General features: G+C 33.8%; 1 protein-coding gene across 4 annotated transcripts in view; it reads left to right on the top strand.

Annotated features, from left to right (window-relative positions):
* TSGA10 (testis specific 10) overlaps positions 1-16,181 on the top strand; it is a 45,987-nt gene that overhangs the window by 27,774 nt on the left and 2,032 nt on the right. For all 4 annotated transcript variants that reach the window (XM_058184910.1, XM_058184913.1, XM_058184912.1 and 1 more), the window contains 4 exons: positions 3,407-3,592; positions 5,275-5,484; positions 7,774-7,976; positions 8,422-8,526. In XM_058184910.1, the coding sequence (XP_058040893.1) occupies positions 3,407-3,592; positions 5,275-5,484; positions 7,774-7,976; positions 8,422-8,526 (704 nt within the window). The remainder of the gene's footprint in view (positions 1-3,406; positions 3,593-5,274; positions 5,485-7,773; positions 7,977-8,421; positions 8,527-16,181) is intronic.

The raw sequence follows: 16,181 nt of genomic DNA, 5'->3' as shown, positions 1-16,181 counted from the left end.
TATACTGCAAGATAAATATGAGATTTCTACTTCCATGTTTCCCTTAAAATGCTAATATAAAGAACAGAATTTTGAAGAGAGATTTGTCAGATGAGAAGGAGCTGCTTTATTCTTCCTCAGTTTCATTCTCACTTGCAAGTGATTTTTCTCTAACTTTTCCTTGAAATATATTACTGGGAAATGGCTACTGAAAAAAGTTTCAAGGAAAAGCTTTTAAGTGCAGCAGGAAGTTGTAACTGCCTTCTCCCTTTGGCTAAATCTTTCTCTTTTAGGAAACTAGATATGCAAATTGCATGTTGTCCAGATCCAATTTCTTAATTGTAAATACACAGCAGCCCAATCACTGTCCACATAAAGAGGGAAAGCTAATACCGCCTCCTAGATATACAATAGTCCATGCAGGGACAGCTTGAAAAAGAACAAAACTTAGTTGTTAAACAGGATTTTTTCTTAAAAGCTCCATATGCAATGGGAAGAGTAAAACACCAAGGAAAAAAAATTAAACTTCTGCTGCACCATGCTTAATTGTTCCCAGTTCAGACTATGCTACTATGGACTTACCTGTACAATTAACTAAATAGTATTTTGAGTATTTTAGAATATTGTCTACCTTACCATTAAGTCTTTAAAGCAAACTTTATTGTTTCCAAAATTGTTACTTACATGGATATAATCAAATATAAATCTTATCTTATAAATAATTGATCACAGGAAGATATTTATTCCATTTTAAAGATCTACCCTGGTAGAGAGCACAATATCTATTTGTCACTGCTTTTATCTGACATATTTTTCTAGAGTGCCCAATTTTTGCTATTATTTTTAGTATCAATCCTACCTATGCTTGAAGTATAGACCCAATGTTGGTGATTATCATAGCTATTTGTACTGCAGTTACAATAATAGTGTGTTTTATGAAATTTTATTACAATTTTAAAAGATTTATTAATACAGGCCAATGAATTATACTGTGCTGCGTAGGGCTGTAATAAAAGTTTTGATTTGATCTGATTACCATACAGTAATTTTTAAATGCAGTTTTCAAGGCCCATAGAAGAGATAATTTTTTATGACATAAAACAAAGATACACACACATACATATGTGTGTGTGTATGTATGTATGTACGATATGTATGTGTACAATTTGCAGTATTTAGGTATCAAAAGAATACAATGATTTGTTTTAATAATAATAATAATAATAATAAAAATTATTATTATTATTATTATTATTATTATTATTATTATTATTATTATTATTATTATTTAATTTCTATACCGCCCTTCTCCCGAAGGACTCAGGGCGGTTCACAGCCAGATAAAAAACCAACAATAAATAGATACAATACAAATAAAAACATTGGATCAAAATCAAATTTGTTATATTAAAAACCAGGGAGAGACGTTGTCTCAAAGATATAATCCAGTTGTGAAAATAAATTGAAAGTATGGTATAAAATATTAATAATATAAATATAATGCACATTGCAAAGAGATATTACCTATAATATTGCCTTTAACATTACATTTAATTTTACCAATAGTATACATTCAAAATACTGTAGGTACAGGACTCAACATTTAAGATACCCAAATGAAAAACAAAAAATAAAGTGTTGACAAGAGGCCAGTTACTTGAGTCTGACCCATTTAGAAAAATCTTAATTTAACAGCCAATTTAGAATAAAATTTTTAGCAATTAATATAAAACTATTATTTATATTTTGCCAACAAAAAGTGCCTTAACTATTGTAGCTTCCTAATGACTTAGCTGATAACTTTTTAGATATTCGGTGTTTATTAGTACCAGGGATTCGATCTGACTGGCTCAAGTTTGACTCAGCTTTCCATCCTTCTGAGAGCGCAGTAAAATGGGTACCCAGATTATTGGGGACAATATGCTGATTCTATACACCGCTTAGAGAGTGCTGTGGAGCACTGTGAAGTGGTATATAAGTCTAAGTGCTATTGCTATTATTGTATGATTAAAAGTTCTAGCTGACTGCAAAAAGTAATCCTGTCAGGCTTTTAAAAATATTTAAAGACTGTCCATTGAATTTCTGTGATTGTGCTCAGACAATGGATTAGCTTTGACACTTCTGAAATATTGACCTGAATGCTTTAATTGATCTTAATTGATTATCTTGTGATTACTTAAGATGTTTAAATTTATACTATATATAAGTCTATATATGATAAATTGGATCCAGTATTGTGCGAGGAGAATGTTATTTATCCAAAGACTGATTCCTTACCTGCCTCCTTGAGCAGTGTGAACTGTAGTGAAGGAAAATTGCCTTGGAAAAGAGAGTGCTAGTATGGTATAGAGTCAAAGTATTGAACAAGCACTGAGAAGATTCAGTCTATTGCCAACCATGGAAGCTTGCTTGGTAACTTGGGGCCACTCACTCTCTCAGACTAACCTAGTCTCTCTTCTTGTACTGGAGAAAATTGGAGGACAAAATGCTGTATGCCACCTTGAACTCCGTGGAGTAAGATAGATAAAAGCATTTTTAATCAGTCAGTTTTATTATAAATAGCCTGTAACTATATATGCATAGGTGATGCACTTACTTCGCATGAACTTTTAATCTAAAGGAGGTTTTAAAAGCAGGGGTGTCAAACTCAATTTCATTGAGGGCCACATCAGGGTTGTGTTTCACCTCAAGGGCTGGGTGGGTGGGGCCAGGGTGGGTGTGGCTAGCTTGACATCACTCGTGTCAAGGACATCTGTCCAAGCACTCAGCCAGTGAAAATGGAGCTTGGGGGCCATGTGTGGCCCTCCCAAGCTCCATTTCCACTGGCAGAGGCACTACAGACCGCTCCTTTGATGTTTCTAGGGTGGCCCCATGGGCCAGATCCAAGCACCCCGGGGGTGTGACACTCTTGTTTTAATATCAGGATTTTGTACACAATAGCAAGCCTATAAATGTACCATTAAATGTTATACAGATATTCCTCAATTTACAACCACAATTAAGCTCAGAATTTATGTTGCTAAGTGAGAAATTTCTTAAGTAAATTTTGTCACATTTTTATGACTTTTCTTGCCACATTTTTTAAGTGAATCACTGCAGTTGTTAAATTAATAACATGGTTGTTAAGTGAATCTGGCTTCCCATTCACTTTGCTAATCAGAAGATTGCAAAAGATGATCACATGATCCCAGGACACTGCAACCATCATAAATATGAACCAGTTGTCAAGCCTCCAAATGTAAATCATGTGACCATGGGGATGCTACAATGGACATAAGTATGAAAAATAGTCATAAGTCACTTTTTTCAGTGCCATTGTAACTTCAAACAATCACTAAACAAACTATTGTAAGTTGAGGACTACCTGTAGTAGTTTCAAATGGTAAATTAAGTAAGTCTCAAAAATAAATCAAAATTTGTATTTTAGGAGAAAGATAATGAAGATCTTATGGAAAACTTCCACATGATCCGTGAACAGGCAGACAGATGGGAATCAAAGTTGCATCAAATGGAAAAAGATTATAACTCCATCCAGATGGAACTTCTCAGTGTAGAATCTGAGAACCATAGACTGAAAGAGCAAGCAGAATCGCATGAAATAGCAATTGGACAAGTAGGTTTCAAAAGCTCCCTTTTATAATCTGTCCAGGCTCTGTCTGCTTGCCTGCCCTTCTTTCCCTCCTTCCCTCTTTCTCTCTCTCTCTCTCTCTCTCTTTCATTTTCTTTCAATGGCTAGTTAGTAGAACAGGTCTTAGATTTTTAAAAATGGTGTTTGTAACACTTATTTTTCATCTCCCACATGAGTAAAGAGTTAAAGGAATGTTTTGTCTTGTGATACTCTGCATTTATGATCAGATTGTAGCAAGAACTTTCAAAATGGATGTTTATTTTAAGGGAAAGTTATTGACCATTTGCTTCACTTGACTTTAAAACATTCTGGTCTTTCTTAAGAAAGTTTAATATATTGGATTATAGGAGTGGAAAGGCATTAATATTTGTCTCTAGTAATTATGAATCATGGACTTTCAACTTAGTCTGAATTCATCTTTTGTAAAGTATCTTCCATGCTTAGTCTGGCTGTTTGGAAATAATATGCATGTGTTTGTTCACTGAATAATCTTCTTTTGACTCTAAAACTGAATTTGCACTCCAAAAGTAATATTTTTAAAAATAATTCCTTATGTATTAATTCTTAACTTTTTGTGTTCTATGAAAGAAACAGTTTTACTGTATTCTGAATAACATATATCATTTTCATTTGGTGTCTACAAATTCATCAGGATTCACAAGGTTCTCTATTTTATCAAGACTTCCCTTTGTGGATGTAACAAACAATTGCACTGAAGTTTATACCACATGATACTTTCAGTATGCAATGAACTTCACATGGAATTCTGGATTGATTTACTAGTGCTATAAAGTCTCCTAACAGTTATATATATACATAACTGTCTGGTTTGGCTCTGCAACCAAACAAGACAAACACAGACTTCAGAGGATAATTAGAACTCCAGAAAAAACAATTGCTACCAACCTGCCTTTCACTGAAGATCTGTATACTGCACTAGTCAAAAAGAGGGCTGTGAAAATATCTACAGACCCCTCACATCCTGGACATAAATTGTTTCAACTTCTACCCTCAAAATGATGCTATAGAGCACTGCACACCAGAACAACTAGACACAAGGAGTTTTTTCCCAAATGCTATCACTCTGCTTACAACTAATTCCCACAACACTGACAAATAATTTACTAAGATTCTTCCTTACTAGTATCTATCTCTTCCCACATTACTATAATCATGTTGCTTGTATCTTTCAATTTATATTGTTTTTATTTGTTTCCTAGTACAATTTGATAGCTTATTAGTAACCTTGACTATCACTAAGTGTTGTATCTTTTTATTCTTGATGAATGTATTTTATTCTCCTTATGTACACTGAGAGCATATACACCAAAGATAAATTCCTTGTGTGTCCAATCACACTTGGCAATAAAGAATTATGTTCTGTTCTGTTCTGTTCTGTTCTGTTCTGTTCTGTTCTGTTCTGTTCTATTCTATTCTATATAAAACATAAGAAAACAAATTTTGGTATGTTTAGTTTTTGTTGATGTGTTTTTAGAGACTGCTTTTATTTTTATTGACTGTAGAACATTCCAAAACTAACATAAAACAGAAGCTTATTTATTTAGATAAACATGCTTATTATTAAGTAAAATTATTTTTTTCTTGAATATATTCTTACTGGTTTATTTATAATATAAATGTTAATTGGCCTTTCTTTTTTGGGGCAGCATTTAGCATCTGAAAAAGCCTGTAAGTCACAGATTTCTACTTTAGGTAAGTCTCTGGTGAAAATGGAGGAGAAACTTGAGAAAGCCCACCTGGAAAAGGTTTCTATACTCTCAGATTTGACTTCTGCTCGGGAACTGTGCATTAAACTGGACACTAGCAATGAGTTATTAAGCCGGCAACTAAAGAACACAACAAAGGAAGTAGAAAGAGTAGGTATAAAATAATTTCGGCTTGATTTATAGAGAGCGAACATTAAAGCTGAAAACTCATACATATTTTCCTAATGCTTGAATTAAATTCTTGCTGTTCATGGAAAATTCTTTACATGTCAGATTTTTCTTAGAGTCACCTGGACTAGAAATTGTCCATCACAGGAAGTATATTCTCATATCTCTTGATTCATAGGATCTGTTAAGAAAGTTAAAGTGATAATACAAGAATTTTGTAAAATACCATACTTGCAAATGAGGTCTGTGTGCGTGTGTGAGTGTGTGAGTCAATTTTCCTCTGTGGTCCAAGGATTCAGTAGAGCACAGCCATATGATTTACAATTTACAATTATATTATGCATTTGTTCACATGTATTCCATTCCTACTCTTGCATATTCTGAAGCACCTTTTAGTCTTCAAATCTGAACTTTGCAGAGTCTTATTTGTTATTTCCTAAATCATAGGAAGCATAACTTTTCAGGTGCTAGAAAACAACAACAGATGTTGCTCTCTTATCAGTGCTTGTGAGTTCACTGAATACATCTACTTGACAAATGTAGTCTTCTGTTCTAATATACCTCTATTTGCGAGCTTGTTTGATTTTTAAACATCAAAGATAGCAGAAGAAAACATTGCCAAATATTACTGTTTTTCATGAACTCTGGTGCCATGGCAGTTGTGTAGCAAAGAATATATTGTACACTATATAGTCTGAATATAAGCTGCTAAGAAAAGGCAAATACAATCTGTGCTTATCTGAGAAACTGAATCCTGGATATGGATTTAGCATATCTGTAGACAGGAATCTCTGTAGATATAGTTTTTTTTAAAAAGTCAAAAAGGCATGTGTAACTGTATGATTGACGTCCCAACTCTAGAACCTTGTTAACGTTTTCTCATTCTACACTGATTCTTGAGAGGTACTTAATTTAAACTTGTCTTTTTTCTTTAAAACAATCAAATATTGTCATTCATAATAGATTTGGTGTATATGAATCCATCATTCATTCTTTTGGGCTATGGGAAAGATGGATGACAAAATTTGTGGGATGAATGAGAATTTTTTTAAATTATCAATCTTTTCTGTTTGTTTGGGCTAAATATTTTTCATATTTTTTTTCAAAACTCCTGATATAGATTTTATAAAATACTTCAGCTGAGTAAAAATTATGACTGGTTCATTTCAAAAAGAGAAATACCTGCAAATGAACTTTAGATTAAGCCAAGGCAGGGAATTGTTTTCATGTTCAATAGGGTAATGCTTAATTTTAAAAGGTTTTAGGGAATCTCTGCGCATTTCAAGCATGATAATGATGCAATCCTGAAGCCAAATCTGTCACCATTAAATTTTTTGTGTGAAGTTTGGTCTGTCTGTCACTTTGTGCATCTGACAAAGTGAGTCATAGTTCATGTTAGTTGGAGAAAGTATTACCAGTCTTCTGAGTTTGACATCCACTTTAGTAGTTGATATTGAAATCCGAGGGCTATTAAAATGGATGTGGGAGCTCCATATGGTTCATAGGTAATCAATCTTAAATACTCTAAATTTATTCAGAGGGTTCTGATATATTTTGTATGGGATAGAATGTCCCACAGTATAAGATTCCTCACTAAGGACTAAAGTATTGTCCAGTATATAAAAAGGAAATTATAGATTATATTCTGTTTACATAACTTAGTGGGTATGTAAACTGGAACTCTGTGGAGCTTCAGATCACATCTTACAATAGTATCAAATTAGGAAAAGGCTTAAATCAAAACTTTAAAAGACTTAACTTTTAAACCATATATCTCCATGTCATGATTTGTGATAATTAGTGTTCAGTGTCATTTTTTTACAATGGTTGGAAAGGAAACCACTTCCAAATTGACAAGGCAAATTACTTATCTATGAGCTACCAGCAAATTCACTTTCATGTGTCAGTGATGTTACAATATTACATTTTGTGATGAGATGTCTGCAGGAAAACAGCCAACTCAAAGGATACCAAGAACCCAACAATTTGTATAATTTTAAATTAACATCATAAGTAAAACCCATTTATTTTTACACATTAAGAAAGATTACTTTAGAGAAAATCACTGTAAGTTCTTAGCAGAGAGAGGGCTACAGCTTTTTATAGTAAGGAAGAAAAGCTGAAAAAGCTGTTGGGAGAGCATTTCATTTTTAATTTACAGTGTAATCTACCAATTACTATACTAATATACTACAGATATATATATATATTACTATATGTAATATACTACATATTAAAGAAAATGAGAACATTCATTATTTTGGCTTTCAGCTTCAGAATGAATGGGAATCATCTCACTCAGAAATAGAACTTCTGAGAAAGCAACTGCACAATGAAAGAATCTCAATTAAAAACTTGGAAACTTTGTTAACATCCAATCGAGAAAAGGAGTATCACTCTCAGATGATAAGTCAAGAGAAGGATTCTGAAATACATCTTCTTAAAGAGCAACTTACTCTGGCAGAAAACAAAATGTGAGTAACCAGTGCAAATAACATTCGATTAAAAATTGCTGTTATACTTTTGTTAATCTTCCAATTTTTACCTTCTTTAGGAGGCCCTTTATTAGAGTAGAAGATAGTTTATTTAAAAGTTACTTGAAATTAGGGAAACTAAATATTAGGCAAAACAGTATCTATCTAGGGAATAAAATATATATTAGAATTTTTAAAACAATTTTTACCTTACTATGAAAACGTTTTTGTTCAGTAAAGTTAGAAAATTTTAACACAGGTATTTAAAGCCTTTTGACACAGCACAAATATATAATTGTTTCTGTTTTCTTTCTGGATGCTTATCCAACTATTTTTATATCAAATATATTGGAAGCTGTTCTTGAAAAACTAATCCTATTCTTTATTTTATTATATTTGACTAGTTACATCCTTTCAGTTTAAGTGACAACTTTGTCCTTTATAGTGCTATCCAGAGTCGAGATTTTTCACAGATCAAAAACACAATTACTCAACTGGAATCTGAGTTAGATATCACCAAAAGACAGTTGGGCACAGAACGCTTTGAAAGGCAAGTGTGTGACCACATTTTTAATAATTTACATCTGTTTCTCCCAATTAAATAATATACATTTGCACTAATCTAGAAAAACCCAGGGCTAAAGTCATTAAATAATGCTACTAATTTATATCCACTAGAACGAAGACAAAAATTCAGCATTGGAGCATGCTTACTAGGGAACAAGTACTATTATTTACAAGTTCTATTATTTCATGATCTAATTGGTAATAAACTTCCACTTGATTGCACCCCACATATATAAACCAGATTTTATTTTATAATTAGCAAGTACTACATTTAAGCCTTGTGGGTATTTATAGATTGTTTTAATAGAAAAATAGAAAAGTTTTTTAGTTTAATTATTTTTTCATAAAAACCTGAAAATATCTTTTGTAGATTTATTCAAAGAATGATGGTTGAATCATTTCATTGCATGTTTCATATTTCATTAGAAAATCCAATTATTAATAAACAGTAACTAAAACGCATAATTCCTAATTTTCCTTCAATAAGTAGTCTGCTGAGAGGAAGAGCTCAGAATTAACTATAACCTCAGTTATTGCCCTAATACTTCCAGAGTTCACGGAAATTCAATAAAATTGGTCACTAACTTGCCTCAAAATTTACCATCCAGGAAAATATTCTGAAAACTGCAGATTTAGGGAAATTAGTATTTCTGACTAATTGATTTACTAAAAACACTTTCAGAAGTAAATATAGTATATGCAAATAAAAGTCCAAACTCAAACGTACATTGTTGATCTGGAAGTATAAAAGTGCTAACTGTGGGCCCATCTTTAGGTATATTTATTATATTCATGTAACCTCTACCATCTAAAATAGCTTAACTCCCTAACCCATTGTATAATTTCTAAAACAGAATTATGAACCACAAATATGGGACAAGGTATTGAAAGAAAGGGTAGAGAGGGATAATTTGGTCAAATCACTTTCTCTTATGTAAATTGTGAAGAAAAAATATTTATTTCATATTTGTTGGTACGGGGATGAGTTGAGCAAACGTCTACTGCTACTGAGCAGATTGTCAGGCCTAGCTCAAGACTGACAAAAAACAATCCAGTCAAATTCAATTCTTTAGTTGTTAACACTATAGACAGAATCTTGCCAGACTAAATCTATCTATCTTAATCTAATGGATATGGATATACCCTGGGAGTGGCTATCCTAAATCTCTTTCCACAACCCAGCTCTGGATTGCATGGTCTCTTGTCTCTCACACACACACACACACTGTGCACCTGTTGTTTTTTTTAAAAAAGACATTACAATTTATCATAGATTTCAGTTATCAAAATCAACTTATTGATTTTACATTTTCTAAATTTAAATAGTTATGTTATATTGCTAATTTGTTTTGCTGTTTTAATAGATATACTGTATTAATTTATCTTTAATTATTAAAATTACACAATTATACAATTTTATCCTACAGGTAATCCTTGACTTACAGCCATTTAATCAATGACTGTTAGACTTGGCAATCTGCTTGCCCTTACAACTGACCACAGGGGCATTGCAATTGGCCCTCTTGCCTGTATCTTCCTCCCATCTTAGCCGCTAACCTGGCCCATCAGCATGCACAAAACTGCCTTGGCTTTGGGGGCCTTGGCTTATTACCTGGCCACTTCTTCCCACCCCACCATGCCAGGGTCCACTTACCTTTGCATTATTCTGCAGCTGCTGATAGGCACATCCTGCTGATGAGGCTGTCTCGCTGCCATCCTGTAAGCAGGCTTCCTTTTGGTGATGGTTTGCAAGGCTTTCTCCAAATCACATGGATAATGTGATTTCAGAAGAATGATTGCATTCACTAGCTTTCTAATCTTCCTAACACAATCTTTTTGATGGCTAGCCCCATTTGCTAACTTTCTGGCTAGAAAGCTAACAAACATCCCTCTGAAGGCTAGTCACACTTAATAACTTTCTTGTTCTGAAGGCTAGTCATATTTGCTAGTTTTCTAGCCTTCATGAACCATTGCAAAAATAGGGCCTATTTGCGGGATAGTGTGAGTTGGCCTCAGTAGGAAGGCCACACCTCGTATTTGTTGGACACTCTGTCAGCAGCTGCAGTGTTCCTAGGTATAGTGCAACAGAGAAAGGATTTGGGCCTCCTGGATATGATATGGGGAGAAAGCTTAGACCTGCAGATTCCAGGCAGATTTTTGCACACCAGTGGGCACAGGGCCTCTTCCACCCCTCAAGGCACCCTGCACTCCAGTTAATGACTCACAACTGCTTAACAAACCAAATCACAAACATCTATCAATCACCCTAACAACGTAGAAATGCTAGTAAAAGATACAATGGAGAGAGAGAGAAAACGTCAAAATGCTATATTATTTGGTCTTGATATTACAAATGAACCAGATATTGATAAAATACGAAACATCATTTCAAATTACATCCTTTGACCCTAGTGAAATAACCGAAGTCTCCAGAGATGGACCTGAATTCAAATACAATGATGGTTCATAGCACCCAAATTCTGTAGAATCATATGCAAAAATGAAACCAGCAAAAGAAATCTCATTTATACTATAAACACAATAGCCAAAAATAACCTCAGCTACAACAAACTTAGAGCTAGACCAGACTTATCATTCCTACAACGTATTAGATCCCGTGAACTTCGTTCAGAACTCAAACGACGACTAGAAGAAGGAGAAACCAACCTATATATTGACTACCGTGCAGACTGCATAAAAAGAAAATCCTTCAATCAAAACCCCATCACCAAACCCATCACCCAACCCATCACCCAATCTCACTCCAATCAAAACATTCAATCATCCACCAAACAAGACATCCATCTATCTATAAATCAAAACACACATTCACCCGTTGATCAACCTGCAAATCCTCAATCAACTACCAATCAAAACTAGGTATGCACGCCCCTTACCTCTCCTACACTTAATTCTGCAGGTCTCAAATGTAAATTATTAAATGCAAGAAGTATTGTAAACAAATTACCTGAATTTATCCTCTTATTAAACAATGGTACATTTGACATCATATTTGTTTGTGAAACATGGCTAAACTCATCCTTCACTGACTCCATTATTTCAAACAAAGAATATCAAGTCCTTCAATCAGATCGTGATCATCGCAGAGGTGGTAGAGTAGCTATTTTTTACAAAAAATAACTGAACTTAAAAAATATTCAAGTTGCACATAAACTCTCTCTACCTGAAACTATTGTATGTGACCTGTCCACCAATACCACACTAAGATTCATACTATGCTACAGAGCTCCTGACTACGACATCGCTCATGCAGATATGTTAACCTCACTACTAACATGGGCTACCTCTTGCCCATATCCTCTCATCTTTCTGGGAGACCTAAATCTACCTTCTATAAACTGGATAACAAATGAATGTACAACCGAACCAATCCATATTACTCTATACAATGCAGTTACAAACCTAGGCCTTGAACAATTAGTAACTAACAATACTAGACTCAATAACTGCCTCGACCTCATCTTTTGTAATAACGCAAACTCTATTTATGGTCTACAAGTAAATGAACCCTTTTCCAACAGTGACCACTGCATGATAGACTTTTATTTAAACATACGCCCTCGCATAAATCGTCTGAACAATAGTACTCCAAACTACAATTTTAAAAAAGCCAACTATGACCTTATAAACAATGATCTCTCATTTCTTGACTGGCATAATCTATTCTCAACCTGTATCACTACAGAAGACCACTATAAAGTATTCCTACTTGAAATTAATAAAATCATCAAACTATATGTACCACAAATCACCAAAATCAATAGGAAACGCAAATTTCTCATATCAATAAAAAAGCTGCAATCCAAAAAAAAAATCCCTCTGGAAAAAAAACAAAAAAGGTTATGTAGCAAACTTCAAAAACCGCTACAAAGATATTTGCAACCAAATAAAAACAGAATGTAACACTTACCACACTAAACAAGAAGAAAACCTTCTACGCACCAATTCCAGTCGTGCTTTTTATAATTTTGTAAACAATAAACTAAAAGAAACAAGAACCATTCCACCACTAAAAGAATCTAACGGTAAATAATGTACTGACGAAACAATTAAAGCAAACCTCTTTAACACATTCTTCGGCTCAGTCTTTGTAAACAGTGATGGCTCATATCCAACATTCCTCAATCGTATCAAAAATGTTAACAACAACTCAACACATATAGACTCCACAGAAAAAAACAACGACCTAACACACGTAGACTTTACAGAAGATAATGTTGAAAAAGCCCTTCGCAATCTGAAACCATCATTATCTATTGGACCAGATGGACTATGTGCATACTTTCAATTAATATAGCTGAACCCCTAAGCATTAATAATAATAATAAAAATGCTTTATTAAGCATTTAATAAAGCCTTCAAAACTAGTTCCCTTCCAAAACTCTGGTCTCTAGCCACAGTCATCCCTATCTTCAAAAAAGGAGATCCATGCCTTGTTGAAAATTACAGACCTATCTCTCTATGTTGTGTCTCATGCAAAGTAATGGAATCCATCATAAACCAATCCATTATACTCCATCTCGAAACAAACAACCTTCTCTCTAATAAACAATTTGGTTTCAGAAAAAAATTGTCTTGTAACGTACAACTTCTCCACTGCAAAAACAAGGACTACCAACCTTGATCAAGGAAAAGCAATAGATGCAATCTACATAGACTTCTGCAAAGCTTTTGATTCAGTAGTACATGATAAACTACTCCTCAAACTAAAATCCTACGGCATTTCAGGACCTCTTCACAATTGGATAAATGCCTTCCTGTCAAACAGACAATAAATGGTCAAAATTGGCAACGTTATATCAAATCTTGTTCCTGTCAAAAGTGGCGTTCCCCAAGGTAGTGTTCTTGGACCAACACTCTTCATACTATACATAAATGATCTCTGTGACCTCATCTCAAGTTATTGTGTTCTCTTTGCTGACGATGTCAAACTATTTAATACCACTAATAATACTTCTACCCTTCAAGAAGACCTCGACTTAATTTCCGATTGGTCTAAAACTTGGCAACTCCAAATCTCAACCAGCAAATGCTCAGTCTTACATATTGGAAAAAAGAACCCTAACATCAAATACAAACTTGATGGACATTACTTAATTGATGACTCCCACCCTGTCAAAGATCTTGGAGTTCTCATATCAAATGACCTTAATGCCAAAGCCCACTGCAACTACATAGCAAAAAAAGCCCTAAGAGTTGTAAACCTAATTTTATGCAGCTTCTTTTCTAAAAACTCTACACTACTAACTAGAGCATACAAAACATTTGGCAGACCTATTCTTGAATACAGCTCATCCGTCTAGAACCCATACCACATCTCTGACATAAATACAATAGAAAGAGTCCAGAAATATTTTACTAGAAGAGTTCTTCACTCCTCCGAAAACAATAAAATACCTTATACCAACAGACTTGAAATCCTGGGATTAGAAAACTTACAACTCCGTCGACTTCGACATGACCTGTGTAACACACAAAATCATCTATTGCAATATCCTTCCTATAAAAGACTACTTCAGCTTCAATTGCAATATTACAAGAGCAAAAAATAGATTCAAGCTAAATGTCAACCGCTTCAAACTTGATTGCAGAAAATATGACTTCTGTAACAGAGTTGTTAATGCTTGGAACTCATTACCTGACTCCATAGTCTCTACTCAAAATCCCAAAATCTTCAACCAAAAACTGTCTACTATTGACCTCACCCCATTCCTAAGAGGGCTATAAGGGACGTGCATAAGAGCACAAAAGTGCCTACCGTTCCTGTCCTATTGTTCCCTTCATCATATCAAATTGATATAGTTGATGCATATTTTTTTACATATATGTATATATTTTCTTCAAAATATGTTGTTTTATCTATGACAATTGTTTGTGTATACTGTTGTGACAAAAAGAAATAAAAAAACAAAAACAAAAACTGCCACAATAGGGAGATCTAGAATTACAGTTATTGAGTGAAACAGTCATATGGGTATCTTGCTTAATGATCATTTTGCTCAGTGACCAAAATTCTCGTTCTAATTGTAGGGGTAAGTTAAGTGAAACCTGTAGTTTCACTGTTTGGATATATACAAAGTATCTTCCAATTTATTTATGGGATCAGGTAATTTATTGGGACTTATCATGAAGTTTTACAGTCAGGCTTTCCCTGAATGAAACGTAATTGTCCTTAAATGCACTTTCTCCCATGTAAAACTCCCATGATTTAATTTGTTTAATATTTGGGGGAATTTTAAGAATAGAAAGTAATGCAGGAAGCCATTGGAAGGAAAACAGACCCTATCATGCTGATTATATCCAGCATTGCATATCCCCTTGAGATCATCTGAGTGATATGGTGGAATGTAGGCTGTGGGTGCCTGGACAGGATGCAACAGTTTTCGGAACTAGCAAGATTGAATGGCTATAGGATTTAGGGGTTTTGAGTCCCTTGCTTTGTTATGTTGTATTGGATTGTGGCTTTGTAATTTTTTTCTGGGTGTTGAGTCCCTTGCTTTGTTATGTTGTATTGGATTGTGGCTTTGTAATTTTTTTCTGGGTGTTATGGTTTTTATATATTTTTGTATATGTTCTTATTTTTAATATTGAGAGTTGCTCAGAGTCATACCTCTACGATGGGTGGTCATATAAATCCAATCAATCAATCAATCAATCAATAAAATATGACCTTTTGCTTTCCTGACGTCAGTTTTGTATTTCTGGGCTACCACTCTGTAGTTTTGCTTTGTGATCTAGTTCTGTTTTCATTTCTTGAATGTATTTTTTTATTTTAGTTCTTTACTAAGTTTTTTATTTAGTCACATTGACTTCTTTTCTTTTCTTATCTTTTATCTCCTTATTGAAACTGCATCCATATTTTCTTTTAACATAGTCTTGTTTCTAATTGTATTTTTAATGTAATCTTCCTTAAGCTCTCTTGAGCTTCTTTTCCCATTAGCTTCTCCCACCGTTGCATGTATTTATCCTTATGTTGAGTAGGCTGAAATAAAAGGAGCTAAAATCATTGTCAAAAGTGAGACCAATGTGGAGAAAAGGATGTTTTGGAAATAGGCCGTGTTCACCATATAAATGGGCCAGAGTTCTGAGGAGACAATAGTTGTAAAAAAGAAAAGCAGATTTTTGGCAGTCTCTTTACATGTAAATGGTTTTTTTAAAAAACAACAACAAACATGCTGCTGTGGGACTGGCAAAAATATTGTATTACTTTCTCCTGATCTTTGTGTGTAGCCACTAAGACTAACACTATACTAAATAGAAGGTAACAATTTAAAGAATAACTCTAGTGGAAATTCCGTAGAAAGCTGGAACTTTGGCCTACATTTGAAATAGGCACTGATAGAATTCCATTCAGTCCCATTCTCTCTGAATTCTATGCAAATGTCTGATCTTCTATATTTTTTTCAAAAAAAATTTTTTTATTGAATCAGTTACTCTCTGACTTTTATGCGTGTCCTTACTTCAACATCTAGGCACTTACTGTCCAAAATTAGAAAAAAATTATTTATGTCCCTTTTAAAAATAAAAAGTTAAAAACATTCCTCTGAGATTTTTAAGAGACAGTAGCTGCTGGACTTAGGAAAGTATGTGCATTAAGTACTCTTATTTAAATACATT

The sequence above is a fragment of the Ahaetulla prasina genome, chromosome 5, assembly GCF_028640845.1.
Source record: "Ahaetulla prasina isolate Xishuangbanna chromosome 5, ASM2864084v1, whole genome shotgun sequence".
Classification (NCBI taxonomy): Eukaryota; Metazoa; Chordata; class Lepidosauria; order Squamata; family Colubridae; genus Ahaetulla; species Ahaetulla prasina.
The sequence above is the reverse complement of the archived record's forward strand: the minus strand, read 5'-3'. Positions and strand labels throughout refer to the sequence as shown.